Source organism: Carcharodon carcharias, chromosome 9 (genome assembly GCF_017639515.1).
Source record: "Carcharodon carcharias isolate sCarCar2 chromosome 9, sCarCar2.pri, whole genome shotgun sequence".
Lineage (NCBI taxonomy): Eukaryota > Metazoa > Chordata > Chondrichthyes > Lamniformes > Lamnidae > Carcharodon > Carcharodon carcharias.
The window spans coordinates 38,767,585-38,784,947 of NC_054475.1; the positions used below are offsets into that span (position 1 = coordinate 38,767,585).

Genomic DNA, 17,363 nt, shown 5'->3' on the forward strand with positions numbered 1-17,363 from the left:
GTTCTTCCTGAAGATAGGCCAGAAGGTGCGGAAGCAGAAGGTACTGCAGCAGGCAGTGACCATCTGCAAGAGGACCTTCTAGACCTAGTTTGACTCTTTCCTGAAGAAGGCGGCTATGAGAAAGAAGTCATTGTTTTTTTACAATCGCTCATGGGATTTGGGCTTCAGTGGCTAGGCAAGCATTTATTCCTCATCCCAAACTTAAGGGCATTTAAGAGTCAACCACATTGCTGTGGGTCTGGAATCATATGTAGGCCAGACACCAGAATTCCTTCCCTAAAGGGCTTTAGGATAGATGTGTTTTTAACAATTGAAATGGTCATCATTAGACTTTTTTTAAATTCCAGATTTTTACTGAACTCAAGTTCCACCATCTACTGTGGCAGAATTCAAACCTGGGTCCTAGAGCATTCCCCTGGGTTTCTGGATTACTAGTCCAACAACAATACCACTACGCCATTGTCTCCCCATTATTAGCAATGAGTGATCCGTTGAAAGATGAGGTCTAAAGCTTGGTATGCTGTTTGAATCTACTGCTGAAGCATATGAAGTCTCTTGTTTTTTTTTGAGGAGTCAGCTGTGTTTGCTGTGGAAGAGCAGAATTCATTTCTTTGCCACACTGAACCCACCAGTGAGATGCATTGTATATCGCTGGCTGATCTTAGTGAGTTGTCCAGAGAAAATGAAATGCTTGATTCCATAGAGCGATGGTAGAGTCTATTAGCTTGGGTGAAAGTAAGTTGACACCCACACTTCAATCTCATCAGAAAATCACCCTGCCACTACTGTTGTCTTTTAGCACCAAAACCACAGAGTCCTACACAATAATTTTCCCTGCACTTAGTTCTGGAGATTCATTCCATTGCTGAAGATGGTGTTGTCTTACCTGCTTATGCTGACATAGTCATCTTCTGGCCTACAACAGAGCAGTCTCACACTGAAACAAGTGTGGTAATGTTACCACTACCTACAGAAAGTGAAAGTAGTTTCCAAAGCATTGTTATGAAGCCATATCTTGTACATATCCTGGAATGTCTACAGGAATTTCATCATTCTTCTTGTCATCCAGATTTGTTCAAATCTCAGATATTGAATACATTTTTCATCCTCAATTCAGCAGTGAATGATACAGCTGTGCAATCCTTCATTGGAGTTGAAGACCCTTCATCTTCTCAGGCTTTTGTCCAGTGTGCTAAGAGGGTGCAGACGTTTTTTGAGCGAATCGTAGTTTGTCCTCTTCTTGTTCACGAGAGTGCAGTTGTCCACGTCCCAAAGTCGTCTCTCTTGGATCAGTCGTTCATTAAGAAGATTTCACGATCCCTACAGTTCAGCTGTCATGTCATGCTTGCCAGTAGTTGTGGAAAGCTGTGCTCCCACTGCACCAATTTTGTTGCCTTCCAGGGAAAAGATGAGGGCCTACATATATCCACAACATCCTCCCAGAGAGCCCAGGACATTGTGGGAGATTGAATCATTTATAACAGTAACTTGGGGGGGTTGCGGGTTGCAGGGGGGAGGGGGGCTGGGGTTGGAGTGTTGGGGTTGGTGGGGAGGGGGTGAAGTGTAGGTGTTGGATGGAATCTCAAACAGTACAGGAAGTTTACAGAAGTTCAAAAAATTAATATAAATAGTGTAAGAAATAGTTTAACATGGTTATTAAAAAATACCTGAGGGGAGATGTAGCAGAAAGGATTAAGAGTTGTGGTCATGAGTTATGGTAATGAGATTGTGATGTGTATCATGATGTAACAGTGACATCAGCAGTCATGTGCCACAGACTCTGTGAAGAAGATGGAATGGTCTGCATACAAGAGAGATGTACTTACAAGTACACATTGTAAATAAAGCAGTTTTGAAGAAACCTACCTGACTCAGACCTAAGTCCCTCATGAGTAGAGGGAAACCTTCCTCCTTAGGCCACAAAATAACCCAGTGGCAGTGGTGGCACCAATCTAATGATGATTTGGTGCTATTATCACCCACAGGGAGAGATCAGAAGAAAAATTCTTCAAAGGAAGAATCGGAAGAATTACCTTGGTGAGAGGCATACTGACAATAGATAGCAATGTTAGCACCAGTCAAAAAGTCACTATCCTTTCCGCAGTCATTCGAAAACCAACAAAACAACCAATATTAGATCTTTTGAGCATATCGCTTAACATGTTTTTAGTTGCTACTGCATTGGTTGGACATGCTTAGCGTTGGATCTACTAAGACTCTTAGGTCCCTTTTCACCTCATCCTTAGATATTTCATCATTCATGGAGCATATGTTACATAGGTACATGGGAGGTACAGCACAATTATAGGTTTAGCCCAACCAGTCTATGTTGGCATTTATTCAGCCTTCTCTGTTTTAACAAAAACGAATGACGGTTATTTTCCTTTTGAACAGTTTCTTCCCAATCACTAACTGTCTGTGTTTGATATCATCTGCAAATTTCACCAGTTTCCTTTGAGTATCTAAACCTAGGTTATTTATGCAAATTTCAAACAATAATGATTCCAACATCCTATGCACCCTATGATAACTCTCTCTCTCTCTGTCACTCTCTCACCAGCACTGCAACTGCCTCCCAAGCCGGGGTGGTGAGATTGCTGGACCTCCTGCATCCAGAGCAGGGGATGGGGGACATCACGGCAGGCTGTCAAAAGACATTCCAGTGATGAGTCACTGAACTCTTCTTGGTTTTCAGGGCCACGGCTTCACTGGAGCAGTCCTGGGCTGCAAGCATTGAGAACTGTGTGCACGGCTGCAATTTAGATATGGCACCCGGAGTGAGGAAACAGTGTGGTAATGGTGAGGCGGGCAGTTCAGAGGCCGCCCGCTAGCAAGACAGCGTGTTTCCTGTGACTGCATAATTAATGAGGCGGGAAGCAGGCAATATGGCGTTAAAACTTGCCATTACGGCTGGAGGGTAAAATGTCATTTTTCATGCTCACCACCACGCTTCATGCAAATCTGGGCTGATTCCGCCCATAGTCTTAGACATAGAAGTTTGTATTGAAAGTCGAGGTCCTTATAAAACTTTCCACATTTCCTCAAAGAACTCGAGACAGTTGATCAGGTAGGAACTTCTATTAAATCCATGTTGATTACTCTTAATTGGGTTATTATACAGATAATACAAAATTTTACTCCTGATAATTGATTCCATTATTTGACATTCAATTTAAGAAGACTGGTCTGCATAGGAACAGGAAGCGAAACCCCTTGAGCCTGTTCTGCCGTTAAATTAGATCATAACTGATCTGTACCTCAGCTTCATGTATCTCCCTTTGATCTATACCCTTGATATCCTTATCTAACAAAAAACTATCATTCTCATTCTTGGAAATTTTAATTGACTCAGCTTCCATGACCTTTTCCAGTAGTGTTTCCACTACTCTTTGAAATCAAGAAGCACTTTTTCATACACAGCTAAATGGTCTATTTTATGTTCATTGTCAGTTTCAAGTCTTCTTGCATATTTTAGGACTTTCATCTCTTCTCTGATTGTTTCCTTTCTCTCACTAAACCTGGTCCAACTTAGCAGAATAATGCATTATACAATACATGTAGCCCTCCAATCCTTCTAAAACAGGGTGTCATCCAACTCACTGCAAGAAACAGGAGATTCAACATTACATAATTAATTAGGCCTGCATAACTTGTATATGAGTTTTATTTTTTATATTTCTCATTTTCTATTAGTTAATATGTTGCATAACATATTGCTAAGTTTGCTGGCTACATGATAATCCCAATCAAATTCAGCACAGGTGGTAGGCAAGCTACTTCATCTGTCACTAGATCATGCATTTCAGTGAAAAAGGATCCAATTGGGAGAGGGAATTGCAGCTGATTCACCCCCATTCTTCCAATTTTAGATGAAAAATTTGCCAGTTTTACTGCATACACAACAGCACTATCAATCGCTCAATTGTTGGGATTGCCTAATCATGCAGTGACACCTTAATATCAATATCATATAATAACAGAAGTTAAAGGCTCCCAAAGGAAGCTTTCAAGCTAATGTACTTTGTTCTTTTTATCAACATAACTTATCAGTTATGGTAAGCAAGTCACCCACCTTCACTGTGATTGCATTGATTTTCTTATTGGAATCTTTATCTGATTTCTTCCTCTGTGTCTCAGTGGGCACTTCCCTCATTTCTAGCTTCTGGTTTTCGTCCTCCTGCTTGCTTCTGCTTTCCTCCTCAGCTTCTGTTTCAGAGGCAAACTTTGCAAGTTTCAGACTCTGTAAAGTTTCACGTTGATGCTGTCTTTTGTCCTCCTCTCTCCTTCTCAGCATTTCAGCAAATGCAGCAGCTTCATCTTCCAAGTGTGGAGATGACATCTCTTCTTGTTCATTAAACACAGCGCTTAATCACAAATGGAAAACAATTGTTTTAACAGTTTTATTGGGCTAAAGGTATTTATGTTGTGAATCAGTCCCTCCCAACTTGACTATAATTCATCATAGATTTCACAAAGCCAGGAGTAGTCATTTCCTGCCCCACAGTACCTTGCTACACAACTGTTCATTGTTTAACTTGTTCTGGGAAATAATGTCTATAAAAATCACCTGTCAATTAAAACTGCACTACTTGAGTTGTTTCACAGGCTGGAGGGAATAACCTGTATGACATCAAAATGGTGTAAAAATTTACATTAAAGTTTTTTTTGATAAAAGCTTAGAAGATTCACATTGATGAGAAACTTATAACTGTAATTTTTAAACAAGTTAAAGGTATAATAATACAGTCATAGCAAGTAACTTAATTGATCTCCGAACCTACAGGACCCTCATATTAAATTGTTTGTGTTTGTAACGTGTTTGTGTTCAAGCCATTATAGAAAGTAAATAGTTGTTTGGTTATAACCTAAAGCAGAAGTTTGAAAATGGATCTTGGATTTTGCACAGCCATTCAAAGCATTTAAAATGTAGCATATTGGAGCACCCCTTAGTGCAGAGCTTCCTTCTGCCATCAAGGGTTTGGATTGTGACCTGTAGTATAAATCTGAGGCTACCAGCTGCAAACTGTTCATTGTATCTAGTAATGTCAGATGAGTTCCACAGTGGTGTTGTTACAGAGGAATAAATCTGGGTTGCCCAGGATTGTGTGTGTTTGGATGATACAGGCCAACCCCAAGCTTTGACAGGATCAAGCATACATCTATTACAGAACTAAGTATAAATTTGGAGTTGAACCAAGTTTTCATTTTTCCATTGAACCAACAGAGGGTATTTTAGTGGCTCTGTGTTGGCCTTTGTTCAGGGAGAGGCTATTCTAGCACTCTAAACACTGTACTGTGAAAATAATTAACCAGGTGAAAGTACAACAAAAGAAAATAGCCCATTAAAGTTTCAAGTGAGTTGTTACCATGTCATTTTATTATAAAGATTTAAGTATCCATTATTAGAAGTTTTCTAAAATCCAAGCTTCAAAAACTTGACGCGATAAAGCAGATTGAGAAGCTTATAAAATTTGAAGGCATAAAAACTTAGGAGGCGCTATCATCCAGTTATAATTATTAAAAAAACTATGATGTTGGACACATAAAACATTTCTTAACTGGCTGTAAAGCCCAAGCTCATTTGATACCTAAAACCTGCTTCCAAATCTGAGAGGACCTTCTAAAACTTTTCACATATTTCTGATATCATAGAAGAGAAAGGTTTCCATATGATTGGCAGCTGCTCTGTCACATCTAGCTTCACACTGCTCTTTCTGGCACAAACTTCCTTGCCTTTCTCTACTTAATTCATGGTGTCACGTGTCCAGTCCATCTCTGAATCAGAGAAGAGCTCTTGTGGCCTCGGGCACTAGGAGCATTCAGGGACCCTTCCGCACCATGTACAATCCCTCCAGCCTGCCCGCTGATCCAATTAAACACAAACTTTGCCTCACCCACTTCTGACAGTATTTTGAAATGCTGGAATATTTTCATCCCATGGTTGTATACAGATTATCTGAATCCAACTGAGTTTTTCCAGAGAGCCCCTGGACACAGGCCTCATAGGCCCGTGCATTAATTTACCCCTGCTCTTAATTCTTCTTTCCTGCTCCTTCTAAACACCAAATGTTCTGCTCTATGTAACTATGGTGAAATCAGAATTTATCCCAATATTCTACTCTAACTTGTTCTTTCCCAGGCCCTGCAAATGGAACTTCTTGCCTCCTTTAGTCTTTCCTTCTTTATGTGAACTTTCAAAATCTAACTTTGGCATCCCCTCATTATAACTTCATGATTTATCTTCCATTTTTCATTCTGCACCTTGAGTCTTGACCCTTCACTCTGACTTTTCATTTAAAGAAATTAAATTTACCAAGGTTTGGGGACACTGACGGCATGAGGAATCGAAGAAAAAGGCACGGCAGGGTAACTGGTGAAACAGCAAGAAATGGTTACAAGAAACCTACCTACCTTGGCAAGTAATGCAAAGGAATCCACTTGATAGAGTTTTGTGATAGAATGTTAGGATCACATTTACATGTTCTTTATGTATTAAAGTTTCCAGGGAAGGTGTACAATACCACTTCTTGCAAACCTTTCTACAAGGTGTCATTTTATGAACTAAAACCTGAGGGGATGAACTACCACAGACTTGCCACTCATCTGCCATCCATGCCATTTTTCTGGGGTCATTTTTCAGTTTCCTCTGGAGCATCTTGAAAAGCTTTTCTATGCTAAAAAGTATATAAAAGCAAGTTGTTTTTTATCTTGTTATCTGGTTTTATTGCCTGCCTTTTCTCTATTTTTCAGTTTGGATTGTTACATGCTGCATTGTGAAAGGATTTGCATGTGATTGTGTTTTTTGTTTCATTCATAATTCTGTAAAATTTGAAAGAATCTTTGGGTCCAAAAGTTCAAGATGCAACTAGGGTGAATATCTACACAAACAACCAAAACATGGGTCAGAGATTCTGCTCTTTCTTGTTCTGGCCCTCTGAAGGAGTAAATTACCTAGTGTCACTCCCCTGCTTTTTCCCCATAATCCTGCACTTTTCTTTCTTTTTCCGATAATGATCCATTTCCCTTTTGAAAGTCTCAGTTTAACCCCACCTCCGCCATACCCTTTGGCAGTGCATTTCAGATCCTGACCACACACTGTGTGAATACGTTTTTTCTCATGCGGCCATTGCTTCTTTTGCCAATTAACTTAAATGCCCTCTTAAATGATCCTTCCACTAATGGGAACAGTTTATCCCAGCCAAGCATGGAGCCATCAGGTTCTACAGAAAGAGTTCTTATACCTGTCCTCATTATGCATGTTTGGCTGAAAACCCAGACACATAAAATGATTTTCTCAGTGGGAGTTTTATTTCGATAGCTATAAGGTACTGTTGGCTTTGTCTGATTGACATCTTTAAGTGACTATAATAAATTGCTCTTTCTGTGGTCTCTTTAGTCAATGTCTCAATGTTTATTTGCACAAACTTAAGAGATATGAAGTGTTTGAAGCTTCTGTTATTGATACTTTAATGATCTCCTGGTAGCACGGAACTTGAGTATTGCTGGGAAAAGGGACTTTCTGTCAAAGCTTTTCATCTTGCATTTATCAGGACAGACACAAGATGGTCAAGTTTCAAATTGAGCAACAATATATACTGCATGAGAAAAGGGTCCTGTTTGGCTGATTAAATGTAATGTTAGATGTGATTCTGTGATTGTACAGCACTTGCTGAACAATCCTGTGTGTGCTAAGAATTACATTAACAACCAATTTTAAATTATCAGTCAGGCTCACAATATCGAACACTTAGGCTTGCTAGAAACTACGTTTACTCATTCACAGGGACCTGTCCTCTGCAGGAAAAACAACATGCCCAGGCATTGTGCCTTTTTTAAAATTGAACTAAAACATTGGGGACAGTTGTTCTGTGGTGTATTTTCCACGGCAACGCCTCGATCAACCAGAGTCAACTTGCCAATCCTTTCTCATGCGGTATAAATTGTTGCTCCCTTTGAAATTTGCAATTCTTGCATCTGTCCTGATGAGTGCAAGTCGAAAAACTTCAAAAGCATGTCTCCTTTTTCAGCAATATTTTAACGTTCTGTCTGAATGGCACTTTCTTAGAGGTGTAGGAAAAGCAATCTTTTTTCAAAAGAAGATTTATGAACATTATTTTATTCTAAGCTTTCTACACATGCAATTGTTACTATATGATTCACTGGTTCTGTACATAGTGCATACTGGGTGAATGGACATGGAAAGGCCAAAAGTTGGCATGAAGTTGCATGGAGGGTATGAGGATCCATGGAATGTGTGTGGGAACATGATTTAGCAGTGGGGACATAAGGGACTATGGGACTGGATGAGAGGACATGAGTTGGCATGAAGTGTATGAGAGGCCATGGGGGCTGGGTATTGGTGTGTGTGTAGGGCTTGAATTAGCATGGGTTGGCTTGGAGGTGGCATGGAAGAGTAAGATCTTTTGAGCTTGCCTTTCAAAAGGTTCCCGAATCCAACTGTGGTTCACTGCTCCTCTGAGGGACTGTGAACAATGAGTCATCCAGAAGCTCATCTGACTTCATGAAAATTGCAGGTGGCAAGGAGGTGCCAAACCACAATGGAGCCAGCCAGGTCAGGAATGCAGGTGCTTCTGTACCCTTATCCCACATCAGCGAAAGTTAGGATGCCAGGAATGTGGACCAAAATCCTGGAATTGGGTCCCACCCTCCATTTTTAAGTCACTCCAGAGTTGTTGCGATTCTGCAAAAATCCAAGCCTCAATGTTGTGTTCCCTAGTCTCTCTGCTATTTACTGACACTTCCTTTGTGGGCTCCAATTTTGATTCTTCCAATGTTATTGGTTCCAACATAAACCATTACTCCTGGCTGATCCCCTCCTGTCTTCAAAATCTTTCTCACCTACTCTATTGCATTCCTTACTCTGGAACCTAGGAGAACCATGCCGTTCAAGATTGTCAGCTGTGGTTGCAAAAGTGTCTGTCTATTCCCCTCATTATGGAATCCCCTATTACCACTGTATTTTGCTTCTTAAGTTCCACACTACTGACAACCAAATCAAAGTAATTCATGGCCAGCATTTTACGGCCCCTCCTGCTCGGCGGGATATTATGGCTCAGCCAAACTTATAGCGTCACAGAGTCATAGAGGTCCACAGCACAGAAAAAGGCCCTTTGGCCCATTGAGTCTGCACCAGTCAAATAAGTATCTAACTATTCTAATCCCATTTTCCAGCACTAGGCCCAAAGCCTTGTATGCCATGGCATCGCAAGTGTACACCCAAATACTTCTTAACTGTTATGAGGGTTTCTGTCTCTACCACCCTTTCAGGCAGTGAGTCCCAGATTCTCACCACCCTCTGGATGAAAAATTTCTTCCTCACATCCCCTCTAAACCCCCTGTGCCTTACCTTAAATCCATCCCCCCTGGTTATTGATCCCTCCACCAAGGGGAAAAGGTCCTTCCTGTCTACCCTATCAATGCCCCTCATAATTTTATACACCTCAATCATGTCCCTCCTCAATCTCCTCACAACTAAAACTCTCTGGCCGGGGCAACATCCTGGTGAATCTCCTCTGCACTCTCTCTAGTGCAATCGCATCCTTCCTATAAAGCGGATTCCAGAACTGCACGCAATACTCTAGCTGTGGCCTAACCAGCGTTTTATACAGTTCCAGCATAAGCTCTCTGCTCTTATAATCCATGCCTCGGCTAATAAAGGCAAGTATCCCACGTATCTCCAAACTGAATGGAGATTTAAAAGGCTCGCCGCATCCTCCGGGAGGGAGACACGCCGCGGTGGGGCCATAAAATCCTGGTCCACATGTTTCCTTTGCAAGACTGGTTAATTATGATATTCGTACCTGTTTTCAAATGTATGTTGTTCTTCGGCAATCTCATTATCTGGCGATGGATTACTTATTCGGTTCCGGCGCCGACGAGCTTTCTCAAATTCCTCATCATCCTCCATTGATCTCTGCCTTGCCAGACTGGAAAATATATAATAACTAGTTTATACAATTTATGCTGTTATTATGAAATACCCCAGCCTTGCCTTTCACAGAGTAGCTTCAGGGTCAATTGTAGTAAGCTAGATCAGTGAGCCTTTTGTTTTTGCCCCTCTACTGCATGTGACTTAAGAAAGAGCCCATGCAGGAACAAAAACTTAGTCTCATTCTGTCAACATTAAAGATGGTGACCTGGGTTCTCAAAAAGTTGAGTTTAGTCATTGGCACTCATGCCTCCAAATCAAAAGGATACAAGTTCAAGTTTTACTTGAATGCATCAACTATAAACCATGCTGTCACTTCTTGTGTAGAGTTGAAAGGGTGCCATGTTGTTAGAGGCATTGTCCTTTAGATTATATATTACTCTGAGGGTCACCATTGCCTGCTTCTGTGGTTCAGGGGGACATACCAGGTGGAATTATCCCGAATTTACACTAATTTCAGTAGCAGGTGGGAAAAAGGACGTCTTACCGGCTGGCCACAACGGCAGCTTTTCACATTGTATCGCCCCAATCCCACCTCATTAATCCAGCATTCCCGGGAGATATGCTGGGTTGCTGGCAGGGTATCCTCTCATTTACCCGCCCTGCTGTCACATCAGGCTTTCAGTAGCCCGGGTGCCATATTTAAAGGCTGCCCATGCAAAGAGCCAGAACTCTTCAGGGACAGGAAGCTGCTGCAAACTGATGGCTGCCAAAGGGAGCAAGTGTGCTGCCCCCAGCTTTAGCGACACCTCCCTCGAGTGCCTATTAGACGCGGTGGAGACCTGCCATGAAGTGCTCTACCCCGACACTGGGTGAAGGCCAGCAAGCAAGCTCACCAATTCAACAGGGAGATGGTGGCAGTGATCGTTAGTGCAATGCCCTCCAAAGGAGGACAGCCACCTATTGCCAAAAGAGGATGAATGGTCACATCCGTTCCACCAGGATAAGTCACCCTTCTCATCACTCTCAACTCACACACTCACAAACCCATCACACATTCACAGGGATCTCACACCTCAAGGGACAACAGCATTAACTCTCACACACACCCTCACATCTCCATCAGGCTCATATCATCTCAAGCTCGCGTCTTCATCCCATCAATATCTCCACTCACCACATAAACATTCCATGCAGTACCATGTGTCCTGCTCACACTCTCTTTATCTGTCTTCATGCAGGAAAAGCTGGCTTACAACAGCAAGGAGATGTCCCAGACCAGGGGTAGAGTGGCCCACATTATGCCCCTCACTTACTTTGAAGAGTGTGCCCTCACGCTGACTGGTGAGGTCATGGACTGTGCCTGTGGCCATGGTGAGGTCGGCAGCAAACACCCACCTGATAACCCTGCTCCACAGCATCCCTCTCCCAACGCAACTGAGTGCTCTCTCTTCTGCTTTTGACTCTGCTGCAATGCACTAATTATCTCTACTTTGGTTCACAGGGAGCGCGGCCAAGTGACAGACACACTCAGCCTGCCAGTCCCTCAGCTCCATCCAGGTTCCCCCTTTGTCAAGAGGACACCTCCTCCATTGAAGAGCTGGAAATAAGCAGTCTAAAAGACCCATCACAGTGCTTAGCCACACCCTCCACCAGCACAGAGAGGGACCTAGGTCTAGAGTAGGCTCGGGTTCACATTCTGGTGGTCACCGCATGGACACGTGTCTGCAGCAGCAGGACAGAGGGTCAGCTGAGCTCTCCAGCACTCGGAGGACTACTGGGGAAGAGGCATTTGTGAGGTCCAAGTCAGATGACGAGCCTCTAGATTTGGCCTTCCAACTCATCGTGGAGAGTCAGCAGAAGGCAGGGGGACATCACACAGAGCTGTTGGAAACCCTCAACAGATTAGCACATGAGTCAGAGGAGTTTGTCCACCTGCTCTCTGATGAAGTGGTGCCCACATGTGCATGTGTGGAGTTCTCCATGGGAAAGATGGCAGATGCCATGGAGATACTGGTCCAGAAGTATGCGGAGATGCACGCAGACCTGCACTCCATCGTGGCAGCCATGGGTGAGTTCCTGCAATGGCAACACAAGAGGGCAATGGAGCACCTCAACGTACCTCCAGGTGCTCCTTCCCCTCAAGGAGTCAGGCCGGGGCCCTGCGGCACCTGAAGGGAGGAGGAGTGGCAGCTGGATGTCCCTGGGTCATCCGCTCAGGAATCTCACAGGCTGTCCTCTACCTCCGAGTCCCCTTTTCCTGTGACCCCTCAACCTCGCCCCTTGTCACCACAGAGGGAGCAGCTGGCCCTCAAGTCCTCGGCTCTCCAGAAGACACACACTGAAGTCATCAGAGACAACAGGACCAACCACTGCACTGGCTGCCTCTGCCCCTGCTATGGATGTCAGGGCAGTACCTAGAAGTGGTAAGCCTAGAAAACTTAAGAATTTCTGATCACAAATGGTTGCATGGGCGAACACGTTTTGTCGCTTTATAATCTGAAAATATATTCATTTTCACTCACGTCGCGAATCCTCCCACAGTATTCCCCCCACCCCCAACCAGCAGTTCAGCTGCACGTAGCCAGCCCATGGATGATTCTGGAGGAAGAAATGTGTGTGTGCCAGGGCCTTTCGGAGTCTCATGCAAGCACTCTCTCATGCACATGGATCCTTCCCGGATCACACTCATCTCACTGTCCTGAGCATTTTCAGTGCTGCCTGCTGGGGTTCACTTTCAGTTGTCCATCTGAGCTGACCTGCATCTCCGCCCACCCACTGATTACACTCCCATGCAGCACCTGTGCCCGTCCTACACAAAGCTCCTTTCACTTTTGATTTTAGAAGCATGGTACTGGGGAAGTATGTCTTTAGTGCCCCCTAAACTTTCCCGTCCCCCAGTCACCTATTTCCTTTCCCCATCACTGTCGACGCCCCGGCATCCCCTTCCACTTCCCCACTGTCACCTACCAATCAGAACACTTTTCTTTCCAGGGTGTCCAGGTGAATGTGTATTTTCCCTATCTTCCTGAGAATCCCACCTGCACCCACATTGACCTCCTTGATCTCCTGCTTCCCAGCCCCAGGGTCCTTGTCTGCCTCCAAGTTCCCACCAACTACCCTCGCCATACCTTCTACCGCTACCAATGCACCCTCACCCTCTCACCCTACCGGATCACTCTGCCCTTTCTCATTCTCACCATTCCCTCCATCATGTCCACCCTCATTTATCCCCCCAGGTGGCAGTCATCAACTCCACAGACCCCTCCCTTGGGACATCACCTGGACATCCTCACCCCTTACTCCTTCCTCCACCCTTACTCCTTCCCCACTGTGAACTCCTTCCCCCATCACCCCACCAAGGACTCCTTCCTTCCCCAAGGTTCCTTCCCCCACCCCCCACCAAAGACTCCTGACACCACCAAATTCCTTCCTTCCCCCCCGGGCTCCTTCCTCCCCGTGAAGTCCTGCCACCTCTGAACTCCTTCCTCCACCTGTACTCCTTCCCCCCTCTGAACTCCTTTCCTTTTATCTACTCCCCATTACACCTACTTCCCCAGTGGTCACATTCTCCCCCATTACATCTCCTTCTCCTTTCTTTCAGCCTTACTCCCCTGACACCATCATTCTCCTCGCCAACCTCACCACCCCACGACACCATCAAACCCCCCCTCCTAAACTCACCTTCCCCTCGCACCATCGCTCCCCCCCACATCATGGTTCCCCGACTCCCTATCTCACCCCACCTGGTACACCTTCCTCTCCCAGCCAAACCTAGACCCTGCTCTCCCAACTGCCCTGGTACACCTTACTCTCCCACTCACAGCTGGGCCTTTCTCTCCCCACCCCTGACAATCAACCAAAGCACACCATGGCCCAGACACTGATGACTTGAAGCAGACCCTCAATGGTGACCTTCCAACCTCCGTGAGCTGCTTTGCGGTGAAGCCATGTCCATGAGAATCCACCCAGCATGTGATGCATGTTGGATCCAGTTGCTGTCAGGCTCCAGCATCTTCTGCTCTTGGAATATCTGCGATGTGAGCAAGGCCCTGACGCTTAATCCCGACTTCTGCATATCACATTTATCAGGACGTGTTCTACACCCTTGTGTTTTCCCGCTTTTGTGGGCAATAAAGTTGATGTTAGGGGATGATTCTGGTGAGCGGGACTTACATTAATATGCGGAATTATTAGAATGAGGTTCCCGATGTATGGCGGCAGGAAATCCATCCTGCCAATTACTGGCAAAGCGGATGATTGCAAATTGGTTTCACGAAGGCGTGAAACCAATTTTTGGCCTTCCCACCATTTTGTCCATTCACTCCCACCATGCCTTCTGATGCCAACTGGCACAGAAAGTTCTGCCCACTGTTTAAAGAAGGATAAGGAGTTCCCCTGGTGTCCTAGCAACATTTCCCCTTAATCAATAGCTGTACCAAATGGCTCATTCGGCCACCTGTGGTTTCCAATCTGTAAGCTGGCTGTTAATTTTGTATCTAGAATGGTTTGCATTTTACCAGCACTTTGACAAAGGGTTATGAGGTGGAAAGGCAGACAAAATAGCACGGGAAGGCATCCGAAGAGGTGGGGGGTATCGGGAAGACAGGAAAGGTGGCAGATAAGCTGCCTGCCTTGAGCTCAAGTGACTGGCCAGTTAAGGCCACTACCCACCTCCGCGGGCATGTTACTCATGTCATGGATCCCAGCAAGCTCTGGAGTGCGGTACTCCTTTTTAAGTACTCAGTAGCCCACAGAGGGACCCTGATGGCAATGACTGCCTGTTCCTCACAATCCTCCTACCCAATGCTGGAGCCTACCTGCCTGGCCCCAACACCCCCTGAAGAATACTTAACCTTCTCCAGGGTCACTTGGCCATCAAAATTCCCTCTCTGCACCTGTAGTTTCAGCAATGACCACCACTAAAGGTGGTGCTACTGAGGCTGCTGATTCTCTGATTGGACGGCTCTAGGGGGGAGGGGGGGTTGCTGCAGGTTGCCATCCTTAATGTTGTTGGTAGACCTGGCAGTGGCCACTTAATTGAAGAAGAACAGGGGTCTTCTCTTGTGCCCCCTGGCTAATACTTATCCCTTAGCAATTATTGCGAAGTAGAATATCTGCTCTTTTTTTTGAGGGACCTTGCTGACAATAATGATTACAACAATGATTAATCTCCATTAAAATATATCTCAAAAATTAATGGGCGGATTTAAACAAAACTTGATACACAGATAGGGTATGGCCCAAGGAAGAAGTGATTAATTTTGGTGAAGATGTGAATCTGGATCTTGGAATCTTTTAAAGGACAAATTGATGTTTTTTTTTAATGTTGTGGGTCATTTTGTTTAGAATGTTGTTGATCATTTAAAATGTTGTGGATTGTCTCAGATACTGTGGTAGAACTATTACAGCTGCCAAAATGTGAGCAGAGTTTTCAGAGCAGTTTGTTGGATGTGGGTTGGCCTGAAGCCTTCTCAGTGAAATGGAAGATTTCTTTTTTTCAGCTTTGTATTTACAGAGCCTCAGGAAGAGCTGTATAATTGTAATAATGTTGAGTTATCATAGAGTGGTGGAGTTATGGTCTCTACTGAGTGCCCTCCTCATTTGTTAACTCTGTTCCTCTCTCCATTTATCTCTCTGCAGAAGCTGCCTGTTCTTCTAAGTATTTCCAACATTTTTTGTTTTGTTTTTGTTTCTTGGATATAAAATATGTCCCAAGATTCTTTACATAGATGAGTAAAAGGAAATGAGTAATTAAGAAGAACACTTAAGAAGTAAAGCCAAAAGATGTGTTTTAAAGATGAATATTGAGAATATTTGTAATTCTGGAGGGATAAGTGGAATGTAAAAGGATTCAGGCAGAGAGTTTCATAGATAGGACTGAGGTAACTGAAGATACTGCCACCTATGGTAAGGCGTGATACACAAATGACCAGTCAGAAGGTCAAAGGACCCAGGAGGAGACTTAAACCTGGAGGAAATTGTAGAGATAAGCCTGAGTAAGCTATGGAGGGAACTGAAGAAGAGGATTGAATGTCTTGTAGGCAGGAGTGATGGGCAAACAGGACTTAATGTAGGAAAGGATGCGGGTAAAGAAAAAAATTGCATCAATATAACATCTTGGGATGCCCCAAAGCACACAACAGTAAGTGATGTAATTTTTAGAAGTGTAATCATTGTTGTCAAGTTGGGAAATGAGGCAGCCAATTTGCTTACAGCAAGGTCCCACAAAAAAGAATGAGCAAATATTCTGTTTAGTAATATTTGCTAAGGGATAAATATTAGCTTGACCCACAAGTTAAGTCCCTGCTCTTCTTCAAATAGATCCACCTGAGAAGGGAGGTGGGGCCTCAGTTTACATCTCACCCAAAGGACATCGTCTCCAACAGCGCAGCATTACCTTAGTACTGCATGGAAGCATCACCCTGCACTAGGTACTCAAGACTCTGGAGTGGGGTTTGATCCTCCAACCTTTTGAATCAAAGGTAAGAGAGCTACAATGGAGTCCAAAGCTAAGTAGGTGAGTTCCGAACAAGTTGTATTTAGAGTCACAATATAAGTGCAAGTCTTTCTTTTTTTGTCTATTCCACTTTTAAATAAGGTATGATTTTTATAAAATGCTAACTTTTTAAAAATTGACGAGTGTTGAATCACATCAGCAAGTTGTTGTCAGTAATTCCATTCAGCACTCTTACAATAAATCATCTGTCTAACTTGATAGATAATGCTTGGTTACTGAAATTTGTGTCAGTTTAGTTCAGTTGGTAGCATATTTGTCTTTCAGTTAGAACATTGTAGTTTTTGGCCGCAGATGAGGTTGGCACCCATTGCAGTATTGTTGGAGAGGCCAAGATCCCATTTGTTCAGCTGAATATTAAGAATTCTATGGGGTCATATTTCAACAAGTTCAGGAGTTTTCTTGATGTTCCAACTAACATTTCTCCCTTAGTCCAATTGGTCATTCATCATGTTTTTGTTTTGGCTACATTATTTGTCCACACTGCAACAGTCACTGAGCATCAAAGGAAGACTTTGAAAGAAAAGAAAGAAAGATTTGCATTTGCATAGCACCTTTCAAGATGCAGAGAGCATATGAAAGCACTCTACAGCCAATTAAGTACTTCTGAAGTGTAGTAATTTTGTAATGTAGGACACACAACAGCTAATTTGTACACAGCAAATTTCCACAAACAACAATGTGGTAATGATTGGATAATTTTTTTTGTGATCTTGATTGAAGGATAATTGTTGGCTAGGGTATAGGGGATAATACTCTTGTTCTCCTTCAGTATAGTGCTGTGGCATCTTTTACCTCAGTACTCCCTCATGTCAAGATAACAACAAATTGTAATACTTTCCTTCTGGTAATAACCCTGGCACATTTTCTTATGTACTGGAAGTTAGGCTTTTGGGTTTGTAGATACGATAATTGGATTAAGAGCTAGGGTGACTGCAATGGTCTAAAGCCAATAGC

General features: G+C 43.6%; 1 protein-coding gene across 5 annotated transcripts in view; it reads right to left on the reverse strand.

Moving 5' to 3' along the window:
* The window catches only part of LOC121281807 (ladinin-1-like), a 107,322-nt gene that overhangs the window by 66,195 nt on the left and 23,764 nt on the right, over nt 1–17,363 (reverse strand). For all 5 annotated transcript variants that reach the window (XR_005943934.1, XR_005943935.1, XR_005943933.1 and 2 more), the window contains exons 2-3: nt 9,822–9,947; nt 4,073–4,364 (exon numbers count right to left, since the gene is read on the reverse strand). Coding sequence is in view for 2 of the 5 variants with exons in the window: in XM_041194811.1 (XP_041050745.1) it covers nt 4,073–4,364; nt 9,822–9,947 (418 nt within the window). In the remaining 3 variants the exon portion in view is untranslated. The remainder of the gene's footprint in view (nt 1–4,072; nt 4,365–9,821; nt 9,948–17,363) is intronic.